Here is a 27,212-nt window from a genome sequence, read left to right as displayed (position 1 = left end):
GCCATGCATTTTTCCTCAGTCACTCAGGGAGGCTTAAGAAAAAAATATTATAGCTCCAAGGAAAGTTAGAATATATATATATTAGAAAAAAGATGATGCACCCCAGCCACCTCCCTACTCAAATAAATAAAGTACAGTCGCGAAGTGATTGACTAAATTACCAACAATATATCAGCAGATTAATCACTGATGAACGAGTCGTTAGTTGCAGCCCGAATTGTAACCAGCTTCAACCAAAGCATAGAAATGACACAAACGTCTCCCTTGAAAAAGGTCAGCACCACCCTGCATGCAGCCTTTGCCATCCATACTGTCTGACAGATGAATGCACATACATTAGGTAAAAGATAAACTGCACCATCTGTGACACCTGTATCCGCTCCTATCTTTGTCCCTCAGAGGAAGGGTACACGCATTAAATTACAGTTAAAGCCTGATGAACACTACATACAAAAACTGAAAGAATTTTTTTCCTAATGCAGGACTATGGCCGGCCGGCCGGCCGGCCTCGGGCAGATGGTGTTGTAACAATTGTGAAACAGAAAATCTAGTGGCAGGCTGCCTTAAATGTTATGAAAATGATTTCAGGGGATTACACTGTGGCATGAGTGTTAGCCTCCACACAGACACTGCAGATACACACCACTGTAAGAGAATGCCTGTTGGACATCCAACAGTGTATGACAGCTGACGTGCTGTGTGTGTCCTGAACAAGCTAAAAAAAAATATTCTGTACTTTTGGAAACGTGTCAAACAAATGGTACTGCACGGCTCACTGGAAGACTTCAAGCAGCAAATAACAATGAGTTCAGACTATGTTGGTGCGAACACAAATCATGATGCTAAGGGATTCATTTTTGGAAAGCTTTAATTTAACATTGGTCTTAGAGGCAAGAATCTCATTTTATCAGCCTCTGAAAGATCAAGTGTGTTTGATTTAGGCGGTTATGTGTACGTAACGCTTGTGGGTATCTGACGAAGGAAACGATCAAATATAAATAATATAACTTATGTAAAATAATAAACCTATTACAAAATCTTTTATAGTGTCCTTGGTTTGTGATATCAGAAAACTTGTTTATTTCTGTTGTCATTTTCAACTGTAACATTTAAATATATATAGTTAAGCAGGGGATTCTGATATATCTGACACTTATGATGTAATGTTACTTTTTTTATGTATTGCGTTACTTTGCTAGCGTCTTTGATAAACAAAATCTACCGGCACGGAAGCTAAGCACTGTAGTGTTGTGGATGGCAGCGGCAGCAAAACGTATTTTACTTACCTAAAAAGATCTACATTTAAAAAAGAACCAATAACAATTAAAGTTTACACTATATCTGCATTTTTTTTCACCAATTACACACCAACCAATCCATGAAGCTGTAACACAAGACCAGAAACTCCTGTGTTTTTGTCAATAGCGTCTGACGGCTTTGAGATAGCTGCTTCAGTTGCCTTCAGGAAAGGGCTGTAGGATGACAAGGTAAAACGGTGAAATTTCTAAATATAAAATACAATTAAACTGACAAAGACGTTTTTAGGCTGGCCTTTTTAAGTGACTAAAAATTAACCAATTGAGGCAACGTCATTTACGTGATGCAGGAGTTTTCTACCCAGAAGTCATTATCAGTGATTCAGCCAATTGAAAAAAACTGAATATAATATTCATAAATATATATTGATCAGTTTATAATCTAAAACTAAGAATTATTGTGTCTGTCATGTTGCGTCTACAGTAGCTCAGAATCAGAGCGCACATGCTAAACTCTGGTGATAGATAAATAGAGCCATTCGCGTCGACCACCGTAGCTCTCGTACACGCTTGTCACATGGGCGAAGTTTCAGTTGGTTGATGTCTCCAACCTCACCACTAGATGCCACTAAATGTGACACACTAGACCTTTGAGGGGTGGGTTCGTCCAATTTACAATCAATAAATGGAAATTGGTTGGTGCTGATCACAGCGTTGAAAAATTAGATTTAGAAGATTGAACAGCAACGTCTTTTTTCAGAAAGTGTCCATTTTACTACTTATATTAAGCCACAGAATGAGCTGTGAACACATTTTAGGAACTAAATATTAAAAAAAAAAAAGTCATGCAAAAGGTCTGTGAATTATTCAGATTTCAGCAGCTCAAATGAAATGCCATGCACCACCATCTGAGGCAGAAACATCTCAAACCCTGGGAAAAGAAAATGATCTGAGATACAAGAGCAGATATTAGGTGGGGAACTATGTAGGAATTTTTTTTTTCTCAAACCATTAAAATTTTCCACCAGAAGCCCAAATCATATTTGGGGGGGGGGGGGGGTATCTTGGGAAAAAGAAAGGCTAGATTTAAGAATATGATGAATTCCTAACTGTATACACTTTGACCTGCAATGGTGCATTTTGTGCAAAGAGGGTGGATTTAAAAATTCAACCAAATAGTAGTGAATGGGTCGACCAATTTTGTTTTTTCAAAGCCGATAACGATTATTAGTATTAACGAGACTGCAAATCGATGCCAAAAATTTGAATTTGGAATATCACAAACTCCAACAACAAACTTTTTTAAAATGCCATTAGTAAATGTTTAATGAATACTAAACCACTCAACATCATATACATGTTCCCTGGAGTAAAAATGGCTTCCTAAAGTTTTACAAAGTAAAACTTCCTCCCATGCTGAAACTTTCTCTGCATGTATTACAGACTGCCTTCCCTGGTTATGGCTGAGTGTTATAAGCACACTTTTTCATTAATTAATTTTATCAGCGATCATTGAAATGAAACGCCAATACAGATACTCGGCAAAATGCCAAATATCGGCAAGATAATCGTCCAGGCCGATAATCTGTCGCCGGTTTATAGTGAATATATTCCGATTTCAACAATGCAAGGAAGACAAGCAGTTTATAATAAGTGTACCCTGCTTCCTGTGTGTTTTATCACTTTCGAGTCAACAAAAAACAGACACTGGCCCACCAACAAGTGTCAGCTGCACTTTTAACTATAAAAACCTGCCCAAACACACCATCGTCCACTAGCAAAGTGAAAACGTTTAATGGAATCTATTTGTTGCACATTACGGCTGGAGCAGCGGAGTTAATTATTCAAAGTCATGCACTCTGCTCTCTGTCGATGGGGCCTTAACAGAGATTTAATTACGAGCCCATTTCATAAATCAAACTGGCCGGACACATTGTTGTCACGCGCTGGCTGTTACACAAAACCCCCCTGTAATAATAAATAAGTCATCTCTCTGGGGTGTGGTGGTTCATGACATGAGCGGGCGTTACCTTCTTCTTGGCGTTACAGTGGCAGCACACCGTCCACAGGTATTTGAGAGTCCTCCACAGCAGGATGATGAAGAGACCCCCAAAGAAAGTGACCATGGAGGAGGCGAGGAAAGCCCACCACATCCGCTGGCCGTTGCTGTCACAGGGCACATCTGGCGAGAATGGGATGATGACATTCATCTTGGATATGTGGATGGACGGATCCGGGTTGAATTTATCCCTCTTCGACATGATCGGCCTCTGGTCACCTGCCAGCTCCCCTCCTGAAAAGAAAATCAACTCAACTGGGATTCAGGCGCTTTGGGGAGCTCCGGCCAGCGCCCCCTGATGCCCCAGCGGCTCAGCCATGTTAAGTCAACCACCTCCCGCTCCTCTGCCTTCTCATCTGGCTTCACAAAGCAAGCACGGAAAAGTTGAGTCGCCAGCAGACGCGGGCACGATGATAAAAACTTCCTTTGAAATCAAGATATCAGTCGTGCGCCTCACGATGCGCGTTCATGGCTGGAATTGCGCGTCATCCGTTTGATCTGCGCGTAAAAATCACATTTTCTCCTTAAAAACTCCGCAGAAACTCACAATTTTCCTCAGTCTCGACGAACAAAAAAACATATAAGTATTAAAATTATGCTGAAGAGACGTCTTGTCCTCGCCAGTCGATGGATCCACTCACTCCTCCACCTTGTTTCACAGCGCAGCTTTCAGCAGGTCCGCTACTTGAGCTCCGCACCGCGCACTGTTGAATGCGCTCCTCGCGTTAAAGGTCGCACTTCGTCGATATCCTTTAAAGAAGTACGTTGTGTTTTTTAAAAAAATGATGGCTTTTGGTGTTGAAGAGCGGATTTAGTCATTCTCGCTGTCCGGGCTCCGGTGGCCGCCTGTCACATCCATTTGTCGGGAGATGGCATCGCAGATTTACAGGTAGCGGGGGAGGAGCCATCAATTGCAGACGTCGATGCTTATCTGGATGTCTGGTTATTTATAGTGACCGCTTCATTAATTTTTCACGATTGTAACTTTGTGGTTGCAGCCGTCTTACTTTGAAACTACTAGTTCTGCGGACACACTTGGAAGTTTTATAACAAATGACATTCAAGTTTACTTTAACCTATTTTTCATCCTCCATTATCTGTTTTTTTTAAACATATTTCCGACTAAAATATAACTCTAAATTATAGGATTTACACACGGGCGGATTATTAGACAATGGACTCCTGGGCACAAATAAACAAAAGGCCCCACCACCTCTGCTACATTGGATAGTCTTTATTATGGTTTGTCTCATTTTTTTGTTTGTTTTGTGTCTCTTTGTAGTTTGTGCGCATTTTTTTGTTTCCTGAGTCTTAGTAGATATTGTGTGTCTCTTTGAGGTATATTTATGTATTTTTTATAGTTCTTTTGCGTCTCTTTGAAGTAAATTTGTGTCTTTTTTATCGTTTTGTGTTCCTTTGTTGTTTTTGTCTCTTTAAAGTCATTTTGTGTCTCTGAAGTATATTTGTATCTTTTGTTGGTCATTTTGTGTCTCTATATATTCCCTTTGCATGTCTTCCTAGTTGTTTTGTGTCTCTTTATAGTACATTTTCATCCCTTTGTGGTAATTTTGTGTCTTGTTGAGGTTGGTAAATGTTAATATGAGTGACATTTTGAAGGTGACCAGGGGTGGACACTTTGGGCCCCTGGGCCTTTTCCCCGTAGGCCTGTTCAGTAATCCATTAATGGATTTACATCATAGTGGGAAATCAGCAAAAACTACATGTAAATATCTATTTTTTGAAGATTCTAAAGCTGTAGATAAACTTTCATGTTTTTATTATGTATGTATGTGTATTAAAAGTTTATTAAAAAAAACAAAGTATGAGCTTAGTACTTCATGAGAGCAGCACATCCAACATATTTCAGCTTTAACAATAAAAAAACAAGCATCACATCTGTTCATCACTTTGGAAAGTAATATGAAAATATATAGACTGTCATTAAACAAGTCAGTAAATAAGAGTTTTTTCTCCAGAATAGGCAGCCATGATAATGTGGTATGAAAAGTGACAAAAGGACATCTTACCATTTCTCACCTTCAGTGGTAGTTGACTCCCCCTAGTGGACAAAAGGTGCAGTGATTGTTGACTTTTGCATCAGATGAGTAAATTCAAACTATTTTGATGGAAAACACAGACAACTTGCATTCAATTAACTGTACTCAGTTTTTAATATTTTGTAGAAATATTAACCTTCATTAGGAGAAGACCTAAAGTGTTTCATCCAACTTGAACATGAAATGTTGACAACGTGAAGTACCGAAAAATCCAAGAGGTGTAAATCTGTTTAGTTGACAGCCAACCACAAATAAAATATCCCTTCTTAAAAAATCCACTTGATAAAGAGGAACAGTATTGGCAAAACCAGTAGAACACACAAACTGGGACAAAATACCTGCTGTGTGATTTATAATGGAAGTTGTAGTGTTAATAAATCCAACAAATGGATAGTGATTAGCAAAATATTTTTAGCTTGGCACAATATTATTTTTTGGGGACTGAAATGATGAATGGAAAAACGCAGTGCCATCAGAGAGCAACACAGAACAGAAAACTGCAACGTAACGTGAAGTAGGAAGCAAATTTGCCCCAAATTCTCTATAAATAAGAACATTAACTGGAAAATATCGTCCTTCCTATAAACTACACAACTATATTTGTATAACAAAAGTTCATAACCAACATCTTTGATTTGATTAGATAAATTAAATGGCAGGAAAATATGTATAAATATAGAGAAGGGAACACAGTGGTCCACTCTATCTTCACTTGGAGAATAAAGTCTTCAGTTTGCATTGATGCAGACTTCCTGTGGTCTGACATGTTCGTGGGACAGAGCGGGACTAAAGGAGTGCTACTAGTTGTACGGGGGAAATAAAACATTCAAGTATTAAATACTAGTGTAAACAAATCTATCTGTAGTACAGTACATCACTATAGTCGTGGGAATATTATATGATCTCCTTCATCAGTGCTGATATCGCTACATGTGAAAAAGCATTGAAGTTAACCACGATGTCTGTTAGATGTACCGATTCTGTGTGTGTCCCATATTAACAATCACATCCTCTAATGTTTCGGAGTGACGTGTGGTGACAGGTGAGAGGTGAGGTTTTTTTTTTTATGGTGCTCCATCTGGAATCCACAGTACTTTACTCTGTTCCTGCTCCACGATGGTCATGATCTGAGTGCAAATGTATGAGACGCTGCCTCCTTGGACAACGCCTGCAACACAGTGGGGGTGGGGAGGAATATTTGCATGAGGAGTGTTAAAATGTCTGTCAGATTTAAACACCCGGGGCTGCAACTAGTGATTAGTCTCATTATTAATTAATCTATCTTATTATCATTTGTCTATAAAATGCTTGAAAATTGTTATTGTTAGTATTAGAAAAAACACAAACAATCAAAACTGATGCAGCAGAAACCCAGATAAACTTCTTTTATTTCATTCATTCTTCTTGCCTGCCTAAACTCATGGCCTTCATTATCCATAATGCACCTCAACACCCAGCAGTTCTGTTTGTGGTGTGTTACGCCGACAGCGGCTAATGTAGCCTCGAGTTTCTAGCCTTAAGCTGAGCTAAAGAGCGGACCGCAGAGGTCTGGTAAGATCGCCTCTTTTCAACTCCACACCAACTTTTTTTTTTTGAACCAATGCATCACTTGAGGCAATGCATCAGAATTTGGCCGCTCTCTATCTGGAGCCATGAAAGGCTTTATACAATTTTTTCCCCCGTATACGAAGTATTCCTCCCCCAAGGCCTGTAAGAGATATCAACACTAATGCCCTCAACAGTCTTTGCAGCCTCATTACTTCAGTTCTGGAGTTTCGGACTACAGGGTGATGAGTTCAACTTCATGCCACAGGACACTCAGATTTATAACTGCTGTTAATTAAAGTTCTCATCGCCGTGGCTCGTGTGCAGAAGTTGGCCAGCTACCTCGCCCTGTTAGAGGGATCAGTGGGCGAATGTGTTCATTTCCACAACCCTTCCCCATAAATTGCCACCAGTTCTAGAGTCATTAATCAGCCGGACAGTCGAGTGTGTCAGACTGGCTGCTGCTCCAGATACCAAAGCTTTATCTCTAATCTGAGAAAGACCACAGAGAGAATCTGTGCTCCAAAAACATCAGATAACCTGCAAAACTGCTGGAGACTCACACTGGTTAAACTGGATCATACTGAAAAATTACACTCGCTCATTGATTTTTTTTATTTTGCTTTCTTCTCGATAATAGAAAACCTTGCTTTGTAACTAATAACACATTCGTGTAGCGTTGGAATAATCGTAACAATTAGTTCCCAGCTGAGAATATCCTCGCAAACACCCTTTGCAGCCTGGATCAACATCAGCTTTCTTGTGCCGCCTTCAGGCACCTTCTACAAGTTTGAACCCTGAGCGAATGGGTTTGATTTATTTCAAAAACATGGGAAAAAAGGCAATGAACAACAAGGTAAGAAATGGTTCCCAAATTGCAAGAAATTAGTAGATTTAGAAAATTGTTTTTAAAAAGCTAGGGGAAAAACGCTTAGGGAAGTAAGATAGGGAGAATCTATATGTATAATTATCCTACTTACAGATTTAGAATTATGTTACGAAATTATCAAGCACCATTTCCAGGTCATTTTCACAAATTTCATTGCCTTCTCCCCAGGTTTTTATAAGAAATTAAGCCACCTTGCTCAGGTTTCAAAGGGTTAACTCGGAACAACAACTTGGAAAGCTGGCGAAAACTTTGTTTCAGGACTTGATGGCTTTGGACGTCTTACATGCAGAAACATGAATTCCTAAAATTACACTTAATTGGTCTGTGGGGACAAAAGTGTTAAAGAGATGAACTTTTATTCGCACACTGGTGTTCAGCATGTAGTGACACTCAAATTATTCATTATATGCAAATTTAGTCCTTCATTCAGTACACTTACCGAGCACAGACGATATCTCTACGAGGTCAAAATAATTATTGTTACTCTGTTTTTTGGGGTTTATTTTGTTTTTTTCATTCTATATTTAGCACCTTGAAGAAAAAATAAGTCATTTCCACCAACCTGTGAAGAAGCGGCTGTAGTCCTGCTCTATTTTCTGTGCCGCCTCATACTGCTCCTTGGAATGTTTCTGTGAGAGTTTATCCCGCAGGTACAGAGGGTCCTTCTGCTCTCTGTGGAGACAACATCAGTGCCTGTCAGCATCCCTGACAATCTCAGTTCACACACAGAATCATAACACGGTGCAAGACGTGGAAAGAGTCAAGAGTTTGCCCTAATCACTAAAAAATCTTTGAAAACTGCCTCTTATTGTATCGCTTAAAACCTGTTGGCTCTACTCACGTCTACAGACTCTCCCTCTTCAGCTTTTTGGCATTGTGTTTGTATGTTTGTTGCTAGATTTCAACAAGTCTCCCTTGAATAAAAACAAAAAACCAGAACACCTTCATTATGAAGATCTGATCCATCTGCTTACTTCACTCTGACCTGACCAGATGATGAATTTTACACAACTGCAAAGTGTAGCTGAAGGATATGACTGTATACTGACGTACTAAAAGTAGTGATATGCGTAAAATCTTCCATTGTCTTTAAATGCATCACGATACTGATACAGTGTGTATCATGACTTTATTATGTAAATTAATCAAAGTAAATCCTCTGGAAATTGTATTGGGAATAACCAAACACCTTAAAATACTTAGGAACAATCTTGTTTAAATGTTTAATTGTAACGTGAAACATGAATTTTTTGGTCGGTGGCAGAGATGAGGGTAGAACAGAGCTATCGTTTCTTGGCGAGTTTTTTCTGCGATTTTGTGTTTTTCACTCTGCACGTGAGATTCCAGTGCCTTTATTCCCATCATGCAGAATTTGAAAAACTTTTGCATAAAATACACTGATCCTTCTACACCTTGCCTTGTACCAGTTTCAACCATGTCGCAAAATTCTGGTTAAAAGCCAATTTTTGGTGAATTTGCTCTTCCCTATGTCGTCTGGGGTACAGTGACAGCTAGCTAGGAGTCGGTGGATTCTCCGTTGAGCATCCCGACCAAAATCAAAAATGAGTATTGTCGGCTCCACTATCTCAATCTGTGTGGCATTAATGCAAGAGGCATCTAGTAAATACATTTTTAAAGAAAAAAAACAGAAAAGGAAAAAAAGATCTACCACATATTTTGAGATGTTACAATGTGATGTCAAAAACTATAAAAGAAACACTAAAAAAAAAAATCATATGTCCCCCGTCTTAGCATTTAAAGGCATTTAGCAAGGCATTTAAAAGACTTATTCAAGACAATTTACAATGTGCAATTATTTTCCATGTGCAAATTGGTGGAAAGATTTTTCACTGTTGGGTTTTGCATCTCTTTTTTTTTTACTATTTATATTGTTCTTTTGGTTCTATTTATCTTGTACATACCTTGCTTGGACATCCCTTTGCTGCTGTAACAATGCTAATTTCCCCATTGTGGGACTAAAAGGATGATCTTAACCAATAAATACCTTTTTTAGATAACATCCAACGCCTTTTCAAAGCCTCAGATACTGTGTTAAAGGGACATTTTAATACATGGTATAGCAAAGTCTCTAATTCAGGTGCTAACTAAAGCAAGTCTAGTAGACAAACCATGACAGAGGTCTGAGATGTCTTTAGTGCAAATCTTTCCAACCCACAGATTAACTCCATATTTTGCAGTCTTAAGAAGAGGTCATGTGACATCTCGGTCCCCAGTCTTCATCCACTGGGAGCCCCTGAGGTAACTCAGAATCCCACTCCCATCTCTCCCTGGCACCCAGTATGGAGTCAACATATTGGTCTGCTCATGCCTCCCAGAGGATAATAAAAACATGAAAAAGCCTCCTGTCAGTCGCCGCAGCAGGCAGGCAGTGGGAGGTGTGTTTGTGTGTATGTGGTGGCTGCGGCAGGCGGGGGACGCGAGTGTTTTAGCCGCCCACGCCACAAAGCGGAGCCACAGGCCCTGCGAGCTCTCCCTGGACAGCTGGCACTCAGCTGATGACAACGAAGGCTTAGCGGGAATCAATCTCCACCATGTTCGCCTGCTGCACCACTTCATAGATTTGTGGGCGTGTATGGCTGAGAAAGCCTGTTTCTGCCAGACCTGAGCACGTCTTTATGAACACGCACATGCACACACAAACGAAGTAACATGCTGCGGGTTCAGCAGATTTAATCTTCACATGCGATTACAAATGGAAAAGCAGAGGGATCTTTGAAATATCACGATCATCCTATCAGAACCTCAGCAGGTGGTGGGAGAGAGCGAGCTGTGGTTTCTGAACTAATGACACTATGATCTAATCACGCTGATCAATTAGTTTTTTGTTGTGTCTGCAGGATGAATGTGATTATGAAAGCAGCAAGACTCCTGCAGATGTCCATTTCCTGAGGGTCTGTCTCGATGGAAAGAAAATTAAATGAGAGCAATCAAAGATTATATTTCCTGGAAGGAGAACTGATAGATAAGAGCTTTTTTGGGAGAAATGTGTAGCTGAGTCATTCTAACATCCATCTTCTTGATCAAAACATTGTCCTGACTGCGAAAAGACAGCATTTAGCACAAATTATCCTCTACATTTGTGTGCAGCTGTTCCATTTTTGATTATATATGCAGTTAATATGCAGGTAACTGCAAAATAAAAACAGGTAAAAACAAGATATACCGGCCCGCGTTTGTATGCCTCAGAGCACGAGTCAAGCTGCACTTAGCGTTTGCATCAATGTCTGTGAAAATGTGGACGCTTCACACACAGAAGATCAACAAAATTAGCACAGTTTCAAGGTAGACATCAAAGTTATCATGATGAGGGCACCATGACCTTGATCTTCAGCCACCATGTTCTAAGTTCATTCTTGAGTACAAGTGGATGTTTATGCCACATTTAAGGACATTCCCTCAAGGTCATCTTCAGATATTGGGCTCATGAATATGGGACAAATGCAAGGTTACTGTGACCTTGACCTTTAAACACCAAATATTAATCAACTCATTGTTGAGTGTGAATGTTTGTATCAAATTTAAAGAAATTCCCTCAAAGTGATCTTGAGATATCGCTTTCACAATATTTGAGATATCTGCAAGGTCACCATGACCTTGACCTGTGACCACCAAACTCAAATCAGCTAATCTTTGAGTCTAAGTGGACATTTGTGCCAAATTTTGAGTAATTATCTCAAGGTGTTCTTGAGATATCGTGTTCACAAGCGTGAGACTAATGAGGTCACAGTGACCTTTACCTTTAACCTATGACCACCAAAATCTAATCAGCTCATTCCCGAGTCTAAGTGAATGTTTGTGTCAGATTTAAAGAAACTCCTTTGAAGTGTTCTTGAGATATCATTTTCAAAGGAATGCGTCGAAAGGACAATCCAAATACATAATGCCTCCGGCCTCAGCCAGCCCAGAGGCATGATGAGGTGCTACAGACACTGCAATGTATGTAAATGACTTGTGTGCATTAATATTTCGGATCTTGATTTTAAATTGGGTCTGCATTTTTGTAAAATCACATTTTCTAATATTGTCATAAACACCCTCCAGAAACAAAGGCCTTAAATAAATGATTTTCTCAGCACATCATTTAAGGATCTGAACTTGAAACTGAAATTGTGTAAACAGCAGTGGCACCAAAACACAAAGCACACTTGACATAAACTTGGCATGTCTTCAAACAAGAAAGCAAAAAAAAAGAAAGAAAGAAAGAAAGAAAGTGAAACATCTTTTAAGTCATGGGATTACTCACTTTATCTGCTTGGCATTTTTGTAGCGAATGAATATGACGATTGGGTAGATGTGAACGCTGTGAAGGCGCTCGATGGCATGAGGGGCAATGTCAAGTAAACAGTGACAGTCCTATGAGAGAAAATGACAGCAAAACATTGCATGAGATATGGGGGTGGTTCAAAGCAGACTGTTGCAAGAAACATGCCAAATGACTTGTGTTTCCCATACCTTGCAACGTTTTTTGGATACTTAATTACAATGGAGACAGACTTTCTGAATTGCATAGTTGCATAGCTTATAGAGAACAAATCTAAATCTAAACTAATGGTGTCACTGTTCAAAAGCTACCAGTGTTGTGCAAGTTCACACTCAAAAAGGGATATAAGGGACATAAATCCATGCAAATTTAAATAAACTAGTTCATGTTCATAGTTCAAGATTTTGAATGTTGAACTAAGTCAGCTGTCCTAAAAAAAAGAACTAGTTCATTCTCATTTTGATGCATCATTTGAAATGCGTTGCCCCTGTGGACTTTGTTTTTTTTAGAGCTGGCAGACACAATTAGCTGAAAAATATGAGTTTTTTTCTGTTGGCTGTACTGTATTGTTCATATACCTGTAACATGTAACATGTAAAAATATAATAACATGTTAAAGACCTGAGGGCAGCAGAAGGGGTTGATATTTTTGAAAGCGAACTCAAGACTTACCTTTTTAGTCTGACTTTTAATTGAACTTTACCAGTTTGTTTATTGACTATTTATACATTTTCATCTGTTTTGCTAGATGGTATATCATTTTATTATTACCTACCTACCTACCTACGGTATATCTACCTACCTATCTATCTCCATATGTCGGTCTGTCTGTCTATATCTATATCTCTGTTTTTTTAATGCATTCATGTGCAACACTAGCCATTATATTAAACAATCAGCATTTACTTCTTACTGATATGTTGAAGTGAAAAAACTATTTCCACCTTAAAATCAAAAAGGAGCATTTTGGATGTATTGAACTCAGTTCAAGCAAAAAGTAGTTCACGCAATTACTTGACTCCAAAGTCCTATTTAAGTTACTGTTTTAATCAAATTGGCATTTCAGCCATATTCCCTTATTTTATTATTTCCAACTATAGACAAATATTACATCAGAATACTGATGCAAACATCATGTACTGCTAAGTACCCTCAGATCTAGGGGGACTTGTCTCGCATTTGCAGCCTGAGGTTATAAAAACAGCAGAGCACAAGCTTGGCAGCTGTAAGCTTCTAGTCCACAGAAGTCTCACATTGATATGCAGTTTAATCCACAGTGAGATTAATTTACCTTCTCTGTGATCTCTTTTATAGACGCTACAGTTGTCACATCAAAATGGCCGCTCCTCCGTTTGTAGTCGATGAACACACAATCCTTTACTCCCCGCTCTATTGCCTGCTGAGATGCCTTCATGATCTCTGAAAGTAAAATACATTTCGAAAATGGTACAATTCACACCGACATAGTTCCCTCTAACTGTTACATTCATTTCATAAGTGGTGAAAGCCCTCTCTACAGTATGACATCTATGTCAAATTCAACATTAACAAATAACAGACTGACTGTGTGTGTATGGGCTCACCAGGCAGACAGCGACAGAACTTGGCAGGAGCCTCTTTTACCAACATGTCCTTACTGGCCTCCACTAATGGACCGAGGATCAGCACTGGTCTGGGGAAGGAGCACTCCACCCTCTGGACGCGCTGGTACATCAGGCTGACTCCGTCTAAGCAGGAAACACAAATCATGACAAAATACAGACTGCAAAGAGATACAGCTTCCTTTAAATAATTACAGTCATTAATGTACATGTCCTGGTAAAGGTGAGCCAACATGCTTTTTAACACAAATGCAATCTGATGTGACTGGTGTGACCTGGATATACATTTTCGACAGCGAAATCAAATTCAACTCCTTCTTTTCAATGAGTGCCTTTATTCTCTAAACTTGAGTACCCCTTTCAACAAATACTTCTGTGCCTTTACTACCATAAGAAATCTTGAGAGCAGAAATACTTCCTCCTCCACTGCTGTGACTAAGTTCACTCCAGAATCCATCACTTTCTTTAAACCACTATGCAGCTTTCCTTATGCATTTTTAATAAAGCCTCTGCAGTAGATGAATTCTCACCTTCTGCGATGGGTAAAGAATCTGTGCTTATGGCGTCCAGAGCCATCACGTCCTTCCCGTCCTTTGATCCGCTGCGTTTGTGCTTCAGCCTCCGACGGAAGAAGGATCTCCGTGCAGCGGCCGATAGACTCTTGCTGGTGCCGTTATCGTCTTTCATGTCAGCCATGCTGTGTCTCCTGTAGAACTCCTGGTCCATCCTTAAGGAGACACATCAGCTTGTAAACTCACTGTAATCTATAATCACACTACAACATACTCTAAAAATAAAAGTCTGGACTTACATATATTTACTTGGAATCTGCCCTTTTTCCAGCTTCTGTGCATTCTCGTCGAGTTGCCAGGCCATCCAATAGCCAAAATTCCCATTTGGTAGCGAATCATCAACATACAGGATGTCATCTTTCTTAAAGCTCAGCTCCTGCTCTACCTCTGCCACCCGCTCATAAAGTGCTCTGACAAGAGATGAACAATGAAGCAGCAGGAAATTATGATGAATACATTCACCTCACCTTTGAACAAGGACATAAGAGACAGAGACAATCTGAGAGAAGATTATGAACATTAAAGATATATAAGGAAGATTTTGTGTTTAAGATTCAACCCTTTCATCGATTCAGATTTAATTTAGTCTAGATAAAAAACACCAAAACTTGGTATGAGAATTCCTTGCGTGGCTTCTTTATTGAGCCTCCTAAATACTGCCAAACACCTTGGTACTGAGGTTATAATGACATATCTTAAAACTGTTGGGATGTTTTTTTCGATTGTTTAGACAGTGAGGGTACCTTATGAAAAATCCATCTCCGGGGGACTCTTTGATTGCAGAGAGGTTGTCCACACAGTTCTGGACCTTGAATGTAATTGTTTCAGCCGGTTTCAACATCTCCAGGTAAGCCTCTTCTTTAGTTTTGTTCTTCATGCTGACGCCGTTGTACTGTTTGAAAACATCAGTTACACAGTGTTGAAAAACAGGACACAGAGCTCGGCTGCCAACACAGAGTGACTCATCAGTTTCAGTAAAAGCAGCCAAACAATGCACAAAAAAATAGCTTTAGAGAGTTGAGTTGTATTTTACAAGCCTATCTGCAGCTTAATGTGCTATATATTAGAGCAGATCATGAACCTGAAATAAAATCACTCTACTCTACTGTACTCTTGGTCTCATACTACAAATAATTGGTATCGACCCTGAAAAAACAATATCAGTTGACCCCTACTTTTGTATCTTTCTTATCAAGTTATGGCGGCATCCTCTGCCACCTGTATTTTTCAGAAAGAGGATGAAGAGGAAGTGATTGGCTTTCTGATATCACAGAAAAACAAACAAATCGTCAAAAACTAGGGAGGATGGATGCTCGTTCGGTGGTGCAAGACTGAGAGGTTGCAAGTTCTGGAGGGACAAGTCTCGCCCTACTGTGCTGCGATTGGCTAGAGTGTAAATGCATTGTCCAGTCATAGCATTTATAGATCAGGTGCAAAAAGGGGTATGTGGATACTTGGGGAAAGCAGACTGAGGGCTCTCAGCTGCAGGCATGGACCTCGACCTCCAGCTCTTCCTCTGGTTCTAGTTTGGGTCAGTGGGGCTTGCTAGAGGCTGCTTAGGGGCTGTTGAGTAAAGCCACATGGCTGAGAGTCAAACCAGGGCCCGCAGGGCCTGCTGGAGGATTTACCAGGGCTGGAGAGGCAGTTGCAGTGGGTGAGCGGAGAGTCAGTGAACATGTTTAAAAACCAGAGTGACAGCGGGAAGTTTTCAGGGTCTGTGTCCATGGCCGAGTGTCTACTCTCTGCTGTCCTCCAGTGCCCACATCTCCCTGAGTGTGCAGCGTCCAACATGCTTTGCAAACTCTGGCTTGAATTTCAGCAACCTGGTTCTACTGTATCTCACTGCCTCTATGCAACATTCAACAAGCCCCTCTGACCCAGGCTGTATGCTGCTCCTTTGCCAGAGAACCAGAGGGAGAGTGGGAGGTCAGCAGGGTCCGTGCCAATGGCTGAGTGCCCGCTTTCGGCCGTCCTCCTGTGTCCGCACAACCTGGATGTAAAGCCTCCTACATGCTTGCTGCGTTGCTTTCATGGACACGCAAAAATGTTGGATTTCAGGGCTCTAGCCAATCACAGAACAGTAGGGCGGGCCTTGCCAAGAAAAGCAGTGGGATCACTAACAACAAGTCCATCCAGACCATCTATTCTAGCACCAACCAAATTGAAATTTTGAGAGGTGTGACCCAGTAGGTCAATATTCCCACATTGTGCCTAATTATTCATTAGCACCAACTACCCAAGTCATTTTAAAAGTGCTCATGATGTTTTTAGTTGGAATGGTTTCGTTGTACCTCCAGTATCAGGTCTCCAGGCAGCAGGCCATCAGGACTCTTCGCAGGGCTGTCGTCATCCAGACTCTCCACAAAGACGCCATAAAGGTTCCCTCCACAGACCTGCAGTCCAAGCTCCACCTGGACCCTCTTCAGCCTCACAAGCCGCGGCTCTGCAGCCCGACGCGTACTGGAACCAGGAAGCCTAAAAAAAACCTCACAGTAAATCTTTGAATTTGTCTGTTCCTCCTCCTTAATGCCACCACAATGCTTTAAAGTTGATATTGGCTAAAGTAACGCAAAACAGTCACCTATCAAAAGTCATCCGAAATATATTCTGGCCCTACCTGAAGGAGTTATGAGGGCTGGTGGCAGGAGTCGTCTGTTTGGACGGTGGCGTCATGGTGCCCTCGTCCTGCTCACTCAGCGTGTCGACGGTGGAGTTGTTATCTGGTGTGGTGGCTCCGCTGTCGTGCGGAGTCGGCTGGTTGCTGATGGACTCCATACGAGAACTGAGGATGACAAGAGTGGAGTCAAAATCTTCTCAACTCTTCCCTTAATTACTTGAGTCAAACGCTCTTCAATAAGTTTCAGAAATATTGTCAGTCTTGACAGAACTTAAAACGACAGAAAAGTTGTGACATACATTGTCTGCTGTTTTGGGAATTTTACTAAAACTATGAGCAAGAACTAATACTGGCCTAGTACACAAGAGACCCAAAAAAGAGGTTAAATTAAACAATTTGATTGTATTTCTATATTTTTATTTTCTTTTATTTACATATTTAAAACTGTTTTACAGAATTATTATCATTTTTAAGATTTTTTTTCCTAGTAATTTCTCATTTTTATTTAATTTTTGTATTTATGTATGTTTTGCAAATTTTTAGGTCATTTTCTTGTTCATGGGTCATTTCTTCTTCTGTTGTTCAAAGGGCTTAATGTATGATTTGATTGTATTTCCAATCTTTGCTGAGCAACAGTGTTGTGTGAAAGGAATTAAAAGCTCGTTCCATATACTGTAGATGACAGTCCTTGATATATAAGCTTGTTGAGTACAGAGCATTAAGCAAATAATAGCCCGGCTATTAATTGAAGTTTTACGGTATTTACTCTGCTGTTAGTGTTTGCATTTGTTAGCTAATCTCATTTGTACTACTGGCACTGTGTGTTGTCCATTTGACTGCATACTCATAATGTGAGTTTGCTGTAAACGCAGTGTTATGTATTCATTGTTTGTACAGTAACATATTCCAAGTTTTTACATTTAACTGAGACTAAAATCCATGAAACCAATCATTGTGAATTATTGTTGTGGTGCTCCTCTTACCCTGAACGAGAGTGGTTGCCCAGCTGAAACATGTGAGGATTATACTGAGCCAAAATGGTGACTGTGTCGCACTGCTGCCCAATCACCAGCCGTGCCTGCTGCTCGTTAGCATTGCGAAGGTTGATTCCATTGAACTGGAAAGAGCAGTGATTCATTAGTAACAGAAAGGGACACTAAACAAAAGTCAGATGTGTAGTTGAAGTGTGGTGGCTGCTGTACCTCGAGGAGTTGGTCTCCGTACTCTAAACGAGCTTGGTGCGCGATGCTGCCTGCCGTCACTTTGGACACAAATACTCCCCCGTTCTCTCCGCTCACAATAGAGATCCCCAGTGGCTCTGCTCCTTTCTGTACCGTCACATTGCGTGGCTCCTCCAAGTATGGCCTTCAGGCGGGAGGAAAGAGAAACACTTAGTGTAATATTCTGAGTGAAAGCATGTCGACTGCTGACAGGATGCAACATGCAACTCAGAATGATATAAACGTCCAAAGCAAGTGTTGCAAAGCAGCTCTCTGTGCTGTGATTTGCTTCTAGAGCAAAGATGAATTGCCAGCCTTCAGGTTTAAAAGTCTCCACAGTCACATATGGGAGATGCGTGGGACATGTCGAGTGCATTTTAACTCAAAGTCATGCAATTATGCAAAATTAAACAGCATTCTGAATAAATAACAAGCAAAGAAAAGATGATGACTTGAAGGCATACACATCTACTGGTATTCTTTATCAGGGCTTTTAAACATTCAAACAAGTCTAACACCACTGCTGCTACATTCAGGGTTCCCACACATATTTAACCATTAATTTTCAAAGCCTTTTCATAATTTTTTACCTCATTTTCATTTTTTCATTTTCATTTATTTAAGTAATACAGTAATACATTGTTAAACAATTTCTCCCAGGCGTTTGCATACATGCAAACTGTTAGAGCTTTCTATCTTTCCACGCTTGTCATACGTTCCTGTGGCAAACCAGGTGTATGCACCAAGTGACCTCACAAGCTTTTTTGCTCATTTTCAGGAAATCTTCATGTAACTTTAATTAATGTCTTTCTAATTTTGGGAGTCATTTCTTGTAAAGTTGCTCACTGTCTCTTTTAAATGGTCTTGAAAAAAAAACAGGCCAATTTGTTCAGATTCAAAACAACTTCCAGGCCAGGGAAACATTTTTTTTCTAATTTCATAATTATTCCAGGAATTTCATGACCATGGGAATCCTGTACATCATATATCTGCAGCATGTACCAAGATTATAGTTAACTAAAACCATTTTCGTTTTCTGAGATAAAAATAAAAACTTATAAAAAACTATACTAACACTGGTGTATAAACAGAGAGTCTTGATATTGCTGCTCTAACAGTCTTGCAGGGAGTGCACACACTGTAGGAGCTACAAGCAGCACAGTACAAACCTCAAGCTTCTTAAAGAGAGGAACTCGGGCTTAACAGCCAGTGGAAGTCTGACAGAGGAAGTGTTATAAGAGATAAATCTAAGACAGAGATGGAGAGAGGAAAGACAGAGAGTAATCACCTGAAGAAGGAGGAAAAGATTTCAGGTTAAAATGAACATCAGCAGAGAGATGAGAAGAAAATGATAGATGGAGAGTCGGAGTTCTAACGATACGAGGATGGAGGCTCACAGCTTTGTTTACTGCTTTACAAGCACTAAATCACAATGAAGCAGACAGAGGTACAGACAAATGGCGGAAAATGTGTCGTGTTCTGCTGAATGATGGCGGCGTAACGACCAGAACAAGGGACTAGCCTACCCATCCTTCCGCCTGTCACCAACTGGAGCAGGGCTGACTGATATCCTGGGCTGGATGGAAATGGAGCTCTGCGATTGGCTGCTGGTGAAAGATGATGTCTCCAGGTTGACGGGGGACATCGGAGGTGTCGGGCTGCTACACTCTGAATGTGAAAGGGAGCCTGGAGTAGAGGAGAGTAAAGGCATGAAATCAGACTTCCTGTTTGCTCCTGTTGTGCTCGTTATCAGATGATGTAGCTGCCAAACTTCAACCACACCTCTGTCAGATCCAGCGGAGCGTGGATAACGGGTTGGAGGGATCTTGATGCGCTCCGCCCTGAACTGTAAAGCACTGGAGGAGCCTTAAGACCAAAAACGCACAAAACTTATTAATTAGAAAAAAACATTTTCTCACTTGCCTAAGTAGTCAGGATGTTGTTTAGTGATGGTGATAATCTGTTTTTCCCAACCTTGTGATTGACTGCTCTGATGAATTACTGCAATGATAGTGTTTGATGAGGCTGAGCAGTCACTGTCTGAGCTGAGCCAGACAGTGTGATAGGCAATATAGTATCTCCTGATGATGTCTAAAAGCTTTAATATGTGTCCTTTCCTGTGGGATGTACAAAAATATTGCTGTCTTTTTTTACACGATGTTTCATAACAATGTAACAATTCTGTTAATTTCTAGATTAATTTCAAGAAATTATTTTCGGGCACACACCCAAAGTTTTTTTTTTAAGCATCAGAATATATGCATCAGAATCAGAGATTTTGCCTTTTTTATTCCATGGTTTCTTCTTCCTGGCCACTACATTACCCACAATGCTACTTGGTTATGTTATCTAAGTAGCAGCTTATGTAGCCTCAAATCCACTAGCCTCAAGCAAAGATGAGGCCCACAGAAGTCTGGTAAGCTCACTTCTTTACTACTCCACACTTCTAATTTTCTTTCATTTTTAAATGTAATCTTTTTTTTAAAGGTATTTCTTAGTGTTCAAAATGATATTTTAACATTTCTGCAGAATCACTTTTTGGGAACAAATGTTCTGGTTACTTACTGCTTTCTTGAACAGAAATGACCTCTAACAAAACAGTTATATCTGCACTATCTAACTATCTGCATGGCTAGAAACTACTAGAAGTAAGAGAAAAGAATATGTTCTAGTACATGGGTGAGCTGATCCTCTAAACACGAGAATATAAGTCATAGGACATAGGATCAAAGTTATGATTCGTCTAAATCTAGGGCTGCATACGTACCCAGTCTGGCACTGGAGGGCAGGGAGTTGGTGCTGTGCGGTGGTTGGCTGCAGCTCATCTCAGTCGAGTCCCCGGTGCGCTTGTGGCTGAGGTCCAGGCTGAGGCGACCTTGATGCTGGGGGCTAAAAGTGGAGAAAAAAGGCCTCGGTAAGTCCCTGCGCGGTCAATCATTCAACCCAGAGCAAGATGTAATTTGCTACATGCCATCTGTTCCTCAGATCTGGGGCAGGGTAACTGTTGCTCTGTACAATAAAATGCACCATCACAGGGTTTATAAAATGAATGTTGAATATGAAAGAAACTAAACTGGGGCTGCAAATAATGGGTACTTTCAGTATGAAAATGTTTTTAAAAATCATTGTTAAATGTATGAAATGTCAGAAAATAGCAAGAAAATTCCATCACAACTTTGCAGAGCCTGAAGGTGGTGTCCTCAAATTTCCTGTTTTGTGCAACCAGCATTCCCAGACACACAGATTTTCACCTTTACGATCACATTAAACAAAGGACACAGCAGATATTGTGACATATCACAGTGTTATGAGTACCAGCTTTCCCTTCTTTGACAAAATATCAAAATATCTGCAGTGAAAAAGGTCTATTAGTGTAAACAAAGAAAAATGTAAAGAGTGGAAAATGCAAACACGGTCAGATGTTAGCACCTTGTGTGTGAATGTGGGTGGACGCCTGAGCTGGGAGCTGGAGGACAGTTGTTGGTCTGGATCTCGTGGCTCCAGGCGGTGTAGACCGGGTTCCTCATCACAGCCGTCACAGCAGGGCACGGGGCCAAACCGCGCTGTGCTGGGTCTGGAGGAACAGACACAGAGATGAGAGCTAAAACTACAGTTGTGTTACATTTCCATCCTACGATGGTTGTTCGGTTGTAATCTCCTTCCAGCTCCTCAGGACCCTCAGATCAGAGTTTACCTTAGTTCAACGCATGTGCTCAATACAAACACTAATGTACTGTGTTGGAAATGAATAAGTATTATCCTACTTCAGCTACTTAGCTACACTACTTAGCTACATAAAATTATTATTATTATTATTATTATTATTAGGGGTCGACAGATTACCAGCCTGGCAAATTAATAGGGCCCACATTTTGCCAATTATCTTTGCTGGCATTTTATTTTAATAATCGCCGATAAAACCGATCAATTAAAAAGTGCTAAGAAAGCATAGGAGGAACTTTTACTATGTAGAAACCTCAGGGAGCTATTTTTATTTATACATTTCTTTTATACATTTCAAACTGGCTCGCATACATTAAGGGAGATGCGTAATTTGGGAAGAAATCAAAGAAAGGTGCGTGATGGTAAACAAAATGTCACACATCGACGTATATTTGAGCCAAGAAACAATTTCATCATACACAACAAACTTCCATGACTTTTCCAAAACTCTCAATGATTTTGACTAATTCCATAACTTTTCCAGGCCTGGAAAATGCGACTGTGACATTTCCTGACTTTTTCAGATTTTCATGACCGTGGGAGCTCTTGACTGCGGCATTGCTCTCTCATACACTGGTCAAAGACTGTGATAAATATGGAGACTCTTTAAAAATCCTTCAAATCACACGTTGCATTCAGATGCTGATGGACGATCGGCTCAGCAGAACACAGAGGAGGCAAAGTTGTTCAGATGACTTACGCCCTGTGATGCTGCTGTAGCTGGGGGGTGCAAAGGGCATGCTGTACCGATTAGTTCTCATGGGAGAGAAGCGTAACAAGTCCATCGGCTCTGGGGAGTGCTCGTCATTAGAGAAACTCTGTACCTGCGAGAAGCAATCACACAGCTATGAACACCTGGGCTGCAAATGACGATTGTTTTTCTAATCAATTGATCAAATCTGGAAACACACACATCAACAAGAATCTGATGAGGACAGTATCTCAGTTACCTGCATGGGAACAGGGATGTGTAATGGAGTAACATTTCGCCGCAGTGCCGGGGCTGATTTTGGCCGGTACCTCCTCTTCTGCCGCTCCTCTGCCCTGTGTCGACTCCCCTCCTCCTCAGCAGGTTTCTTGGAGCCGCTCTTTGTCTCTCCTGGAGGAGCATCGCTGTAATAGAGCTGGTTATTTGCCTCTCCCGCATCCTTCGGGCTCGTAGCTTGGGCCGGGGAGGCCGGAGGAGTGCCGGTGGTGATGGTGGAGTCCGACGCCGAGCTGTTCTGCTGGCGATGTTTAAACCTGAATGAGTCGCTCCTGGCTGGTGGGGTGGGAGGAGTCTGAGCCGATTCAGATATCGAGTTCTGCGGCGAGTGCTTGGGCACCTGAGAAAGAGACATGTAGTCCAGTTTCGGGGGCACCTCCGGTCTCCTGAAAGCATTCACATCAAAGATGGACTTCCTCTGTTTGACTTTTTTGTAGATGGAGAGCTGGGCACACTCAGGAAGAGAAGCTCCTGCTATGACTTTAGGCCACGTGCCTCCGCTGGGCTTCACTGATGAGCTCTGCACTCGGTCCACAGCGGTCTGAGGTGAGCTGCAGTCGGAGAGCACGGGGGTGAAGGTGAACGGGCGATGGTGGAGCTCCGGCCTCCTGTAGCATAAGTCCGGGTGGGGCTCTGAGGGGCTGTGGGAGGTGGAGAGGGAGCGGGAGTGCAGGGAGCTGTTGGAAAAAGGCTTGTGGTGGCAGTGAGAGCTGCTGCTGCTGCTGTCCAGAGAGTCACCGGCGTCCTTACACATTTCGTCCCCTCGGCCGCCAAGTTCACAGCTGCAAACATCTGTTTGTGTGGAGCAGTTGTGTTTGGGACAGTTGTGCTTGGAGTTCCTGCAGTTCCTGGCATGGATCTCACAGGACTGGAGCCGGGAAATCTTTTCAGAGTCTCTCAAACCTTCAAATAAACTCTGTCCAGAGCAGCTCTGTGGGAGGAACTGTGGAGGGAGGTCAAAAATGATTTCACATTACTTCATTTTCAATTAACAAGAAATGAAAGCATACAAGTTTGTGTGTGTGGGACTGAGGTTTTCACCTTCATGAGGGAGATGCTGAGAGAATCACGACAGTTTCTCAGCAGAGACTCGCATTCAGAGAGCGACTTGTTATCGAGTGCTATGCCATTAATCTGTAGTGGACAAAAAACAAGGAGACAAAAATTCACAACTTGCCTTCATAGTCAGCATAATATACATCAATATACTTGGCAAAGCATATGTGGGAATTGCAAAGTTCACCAAGTGTAGCTGCTAAGCCTAAACTTAAAGCCACTGAGGGCTGCCAAGACGGGCTATTAACGGACGCGCTCGCCTGAAATTCATCAGCTGTTTGTCTGGTGAAAACAAGACTCCCAATTTGTTGTTTGATGCTGTTTATTTGTCACCATCATGGTCTTCAATCAACCATCTGTGTCCATAAACATTAATCAAAGCACAACTTTTCACAACTACAATTAGCAGGACATCCCATGGCGTAACAGTAAAAACTTCCATCTAGCAACACACCTCAATTCATGATGGTTCCTACCTACATTAACGCTCGCACCCAGTACCATGACAGTAACCCCTTCAGAACAGGTAGCATCCTACGTGCATTTACATTAGGAATGGCTCCTATACGAAGTATGTCCATGAAAATCCGTGGTTTGGTTTACTACTTTTTCTCAAAGCTGACAACATGCATAGTAAATCTGCCTGCTTATTTAGCGTGCTGTTGATGGAGGAGAAGAAAAAGATCTTGGACAAAGATTTTGCTTTTTCTAAATCTGATACAAGCAGAAGGTGTTTAATGTTGCTGTTAGACACCTTGTATCCTTATCTGGTGGTACAAAACAGTAAAATGCATTAGTTTCCTGTACACTAATTACCAAAACTGTAAACTATGAAAATAGGCGCATAGTAGGCTCTTCAAAGTACTAATATTTCATGTATATCATATGTATATCATGGTCCTTGATAAAAGACAACATGCCAGTGGTCACTAGAAGGCACGAAAGGCCAATGTATCTTCCCGAAAGCTGTTTCATGTCATCAAATGACATCATCTTTTCTCATGTAACTTTAAAACTTTTTTGGGCAGCATACTCACAGCTAACAGTCTATCCCCGACAGTAAGAGCGCAGTCTCTGGCAGCTGGACTGCCTGGAGCCAGAGTGGCAACAAACACTCCATTTTCCAGACCTATGCCGCTGTCTGAGGGTGAGACGGAAAAAATATCAGAATCAAGAAAAATCTACATTTACATATCATGTTCTCTCTACCAGTAACAGAAAATGTATAATATATTTATCAATCAGAACATCAAGTACACAGCTAAAAAACTTAAGTAATTACATCTGTGGTACTAAATAAAAGTGATGACTACTGTATTTTGTATACTGTAAAATCTTTAGTTGCCTGTCATCAGCAGTATTTTGATTTTAACCACGTTATATATTTTTTGCAATAAAATTCCTCCACTAAAAACTAGGCAAAGCCCAATTTAATTTTATATAGATGTTTTCATACAATGCATTATAGTATTTTTATTAAACTGTAATTCTATTCAATTCAATTTCATTATATTAAATTGACTGTTTTTTTCTACCATACATTTTTGACAGATTTTGTTACTAGATTCATTTTTTATTTGTATTTTTAAGTCAGATTTTTATTAAATAACATTGACAATTTGTCATTAGTTTTATACAGAATATGTAATGTATATAAATTAATTTCTATTTGCATCTACTTCTTTTTTCTTAATTATTTTAATATTTATTGTATGAAATTACTTTTATTTTCAGATTTCTATTATATTACATTGACTTTTGCACCTTTGGCAATGCATTATACTAGGAATTTCTTTTTTTTTTTAACAAATCCATGCATTTTGTTAACATATTCTATGGTTTATAGTGTATTTTTTTTTTTTTGCAAAAGTATTTCTTAGTGTGACTGTTAGAGGGTTAACCAGAGCTTGAAGCAGACCTTTCTGTCCAGCCAGGTTTATCTGGATCGGAGTGATGATGCGCCCTCCCAGTGACTTCCTTCTGCGAACCACCATATTGATCACTCCCTCGCCGCTCAGCACCGCTTTGATCACCTGCTTCCTGTCCTTATTGGTCAGGTCCACATCGTTAATTTTCAACAACCAATCGTTCACCCTGCATAGAGAGAACCAGAGTGACGGATCAATCAATCAAATTCTCCAGAAAGAAAATAAGTAGACAAATAAAATGATTATGCACTTTTACTTCTCGTACCAGTGTCTTTTTTAAAAAAATATATATTATGTAAAGCAATTTAAAGCTGCTTCTGTATAAAATAAATTAATGTGCCATGAAAAACGAATAAGTAAAAATTACAAAATGTGGCCACCTTTTATAGAGCAGTTCATTGTATCAAATTTTCCCCCTCTTTTAATTAATTAATTTTTTGCTATACATTATAATGCTGTTATACTTTGTTTGTGCATGCACAAGTACACATGTATGTATGTGTATAGGTTTATGTGTGATGAACAATATAACTACATCACATTAAATACAGACAAATGTCTGAGGTGGCAAAGAAAGCAGTGAGAGATTTACCTTAATCTTCCTTCAGCAATACTTCCTTTATCCACCTTACTGACAAATATGCCACAATCTCCTGGTAAATAAGGATCATTTACCCCTTCAGCGATATCAAACCCAAGTGCTTTCAAATCCATGTCCTGAAGAAGACAAAACATCATTAATTTACAGTTCGATACTCCATCAAAATTTGTTTCACTCAAATTCAATTTGCTGAATAAAAATTGAGAAAATAATGTTTTTTACTCTGTGCTTCTCAAATTCTACAACTTCTGTCTCCCACTCCATCGAGTCTGTGTCGATGGCTGAGTCGTGTGAACTGTGAGCCATCAGCTGACGAAACCTTGCTTCCTTTTCTAACTGGTCCTCCATCTTTTCTCTGCAGGACACAGAAATGTGATCTTAGATCAACAGTCTCCTTTCAGTCCTTTTACTCAGTCAGTGACATACTTCCTCCACAGGGTGGCACAAAAGATCTGGTATCAAATCATTCTGGAGAGGAGCACAAACTCTGACACAAGTAGAAACTTACTGATTAACATTCAAGGTTCAAACCTAAAAATAGTGCAGAAAATGACAAGAGACGTAAATAAAAAGTGTTGAGGAATCACTCACTTTAGTTCTTTGAGTTCCCGCACAGCGTCGTTCTTCTGCTTCCTCGTGTCATCTAGATTCCTCAGAGCGTCTGCCAGATCACTCACGGCTCTGTCCCTCTCTCGCCTCAGGTTGTCACATAGCGTGCTGACAGATGCGCGCACAAAATCAGGATCACACAAAATGTAAACATATCTATTTTCATCCAAGTCTGTCTTCACGAACGTGCAACATAAACACGACATATTTCC

At 40.5% G+C, this 27,212-nt stretch overlaps 2 protein-coding genes across 4 annotated transcripts in view; both read right to left on the bottom strand.

Annotated features, from left to right (window-relative positions):
- LOC121959156 (calcium-activated potassium channel subunit alpha-1) overlaps positions 1-4,167 on the bottom strand; it is a 111,445-nt gene extending 107,278 nt beyond the window's left edge. The window contains exon 1 of one of the 2 annotated variants that reach the window (XM_042508354.1): positions 3,287-4,167. In XM_042508354.1, coding sequence (XP_042364288.1) covers positions 3,287-3,517 — 231 coding nt within the window. In that variant the 5' untranslated portion in view covers positions 3,518-4,167. The remainder of the gene's footprint in view (positions 1-3,286) is intronic. The other variant, XM_042508355.1, reaches the window with a different exon arrangement.
- A 1,306-nt stretch (positions 4,168-5,473) lies between these two features.
- The window catches only part of LOC121958637 (disks large homolog 5-like), a 43,138-nt gene continuing 21,399 nt past the window's right edge, over positions 5,474-27,212 (bottom strand). For both annotated transcript variants that reach the window (XM_042507702.1, XM_042507703.1), the window contains exons 10-33: positions 26,983-27,108; positions 26,614-26,746; positions 26,383-26,507; positions 25,781-25,956; positions 24,900-25,003; positions 23,848-23,940; positions 22,772-23,749; positions 22,522-22,645; positions 21,528-21,672; positions 20,866-20,987; positions 19,881-19,964; positions 19,625-19,784; positions 18,081-18,243; positions 17,862-17,995; positions 16,879-17,043; positions 16,553-16,736; positions 15,005-15,153; positions 14,501-14,671; positions 14,220-14,416; positions 13,672-13,815; positions 13,380-13,507; positions 12,071-12,180; positions 8,369-8,478; positions 5,474-6,540 (exon numbers count right to left, since the gene is read on the bottom strand). In XM_042507702.1, coding sequence (XP_042363636.1) covers positions 6,437-6,540; positions 8,369-8,478; positions 12,071-12,180; positions 13,380-13,507; positions 13,672-13,815; positions 14,220-14,416; positions 14,501-14,671; positions 15,005-15,153; positions 16,553-16,736; positions 16,879-17,043; positions 17,862-17,995; positions 18,081-18,243; positions 19,625-19,784; positions 19,881-19,964; positions 20,866-20,987; positions 21,528-21,672; positions 22,522-22,645; positions 22,772-23,749; positions 23,848-23,940; positions 24,900-25,003; positions 25,781-25,956; positions 26,383-26,507; positions 26,614-26,746; positions 26,983-27,108 — 4,129 coding nt within the window. In that variant the 3' untranslated portion in view covers positions 5,474-6,436. The remainder of the gene's footprint in view (positions 6,541-8,368; positions 8,479-12,070; positions 12,181-13,379; positions 13,508-13,671; positions 13,816-14,219; positions 14,417-14,500; positions 14,672-15,004; positions 15,154-16,552; positions 16,737-16,878; positions 17,044-17,861; positions 17,996-18,080; positions 18,244-19,624; positions 19,785-19,880; positions 19,965-20,865; positions 20,988-21,527; positions 21,673-22,521; positions 22,646-22,771; positions 23,750-23,847; positions 23,941-24,899; positions 25,004-25,780; positions 25,957-26,382; positions 26,508-26,613; positions 26,747-26,982; positions 27,109-27,212) is intronic.

Source organism: Plectropomus leopardus, chromosome 19, assembly GCF_008729295.1.
Source record: "Plectropomus leopardus isolate mb chromosome 19, YSFRI_Pleo_2.0, whole genome shotgun sequence".
Taxonomy (NCBI): Eukaryota; Metazoa; Chordata; class Actinopteri; order Perciformes; family Serranidae; genus Plectropomus; species Plectropomus leopardus.
This window is presented reverse-complemented; position numbering and strand designations above follow the sequence as displayed.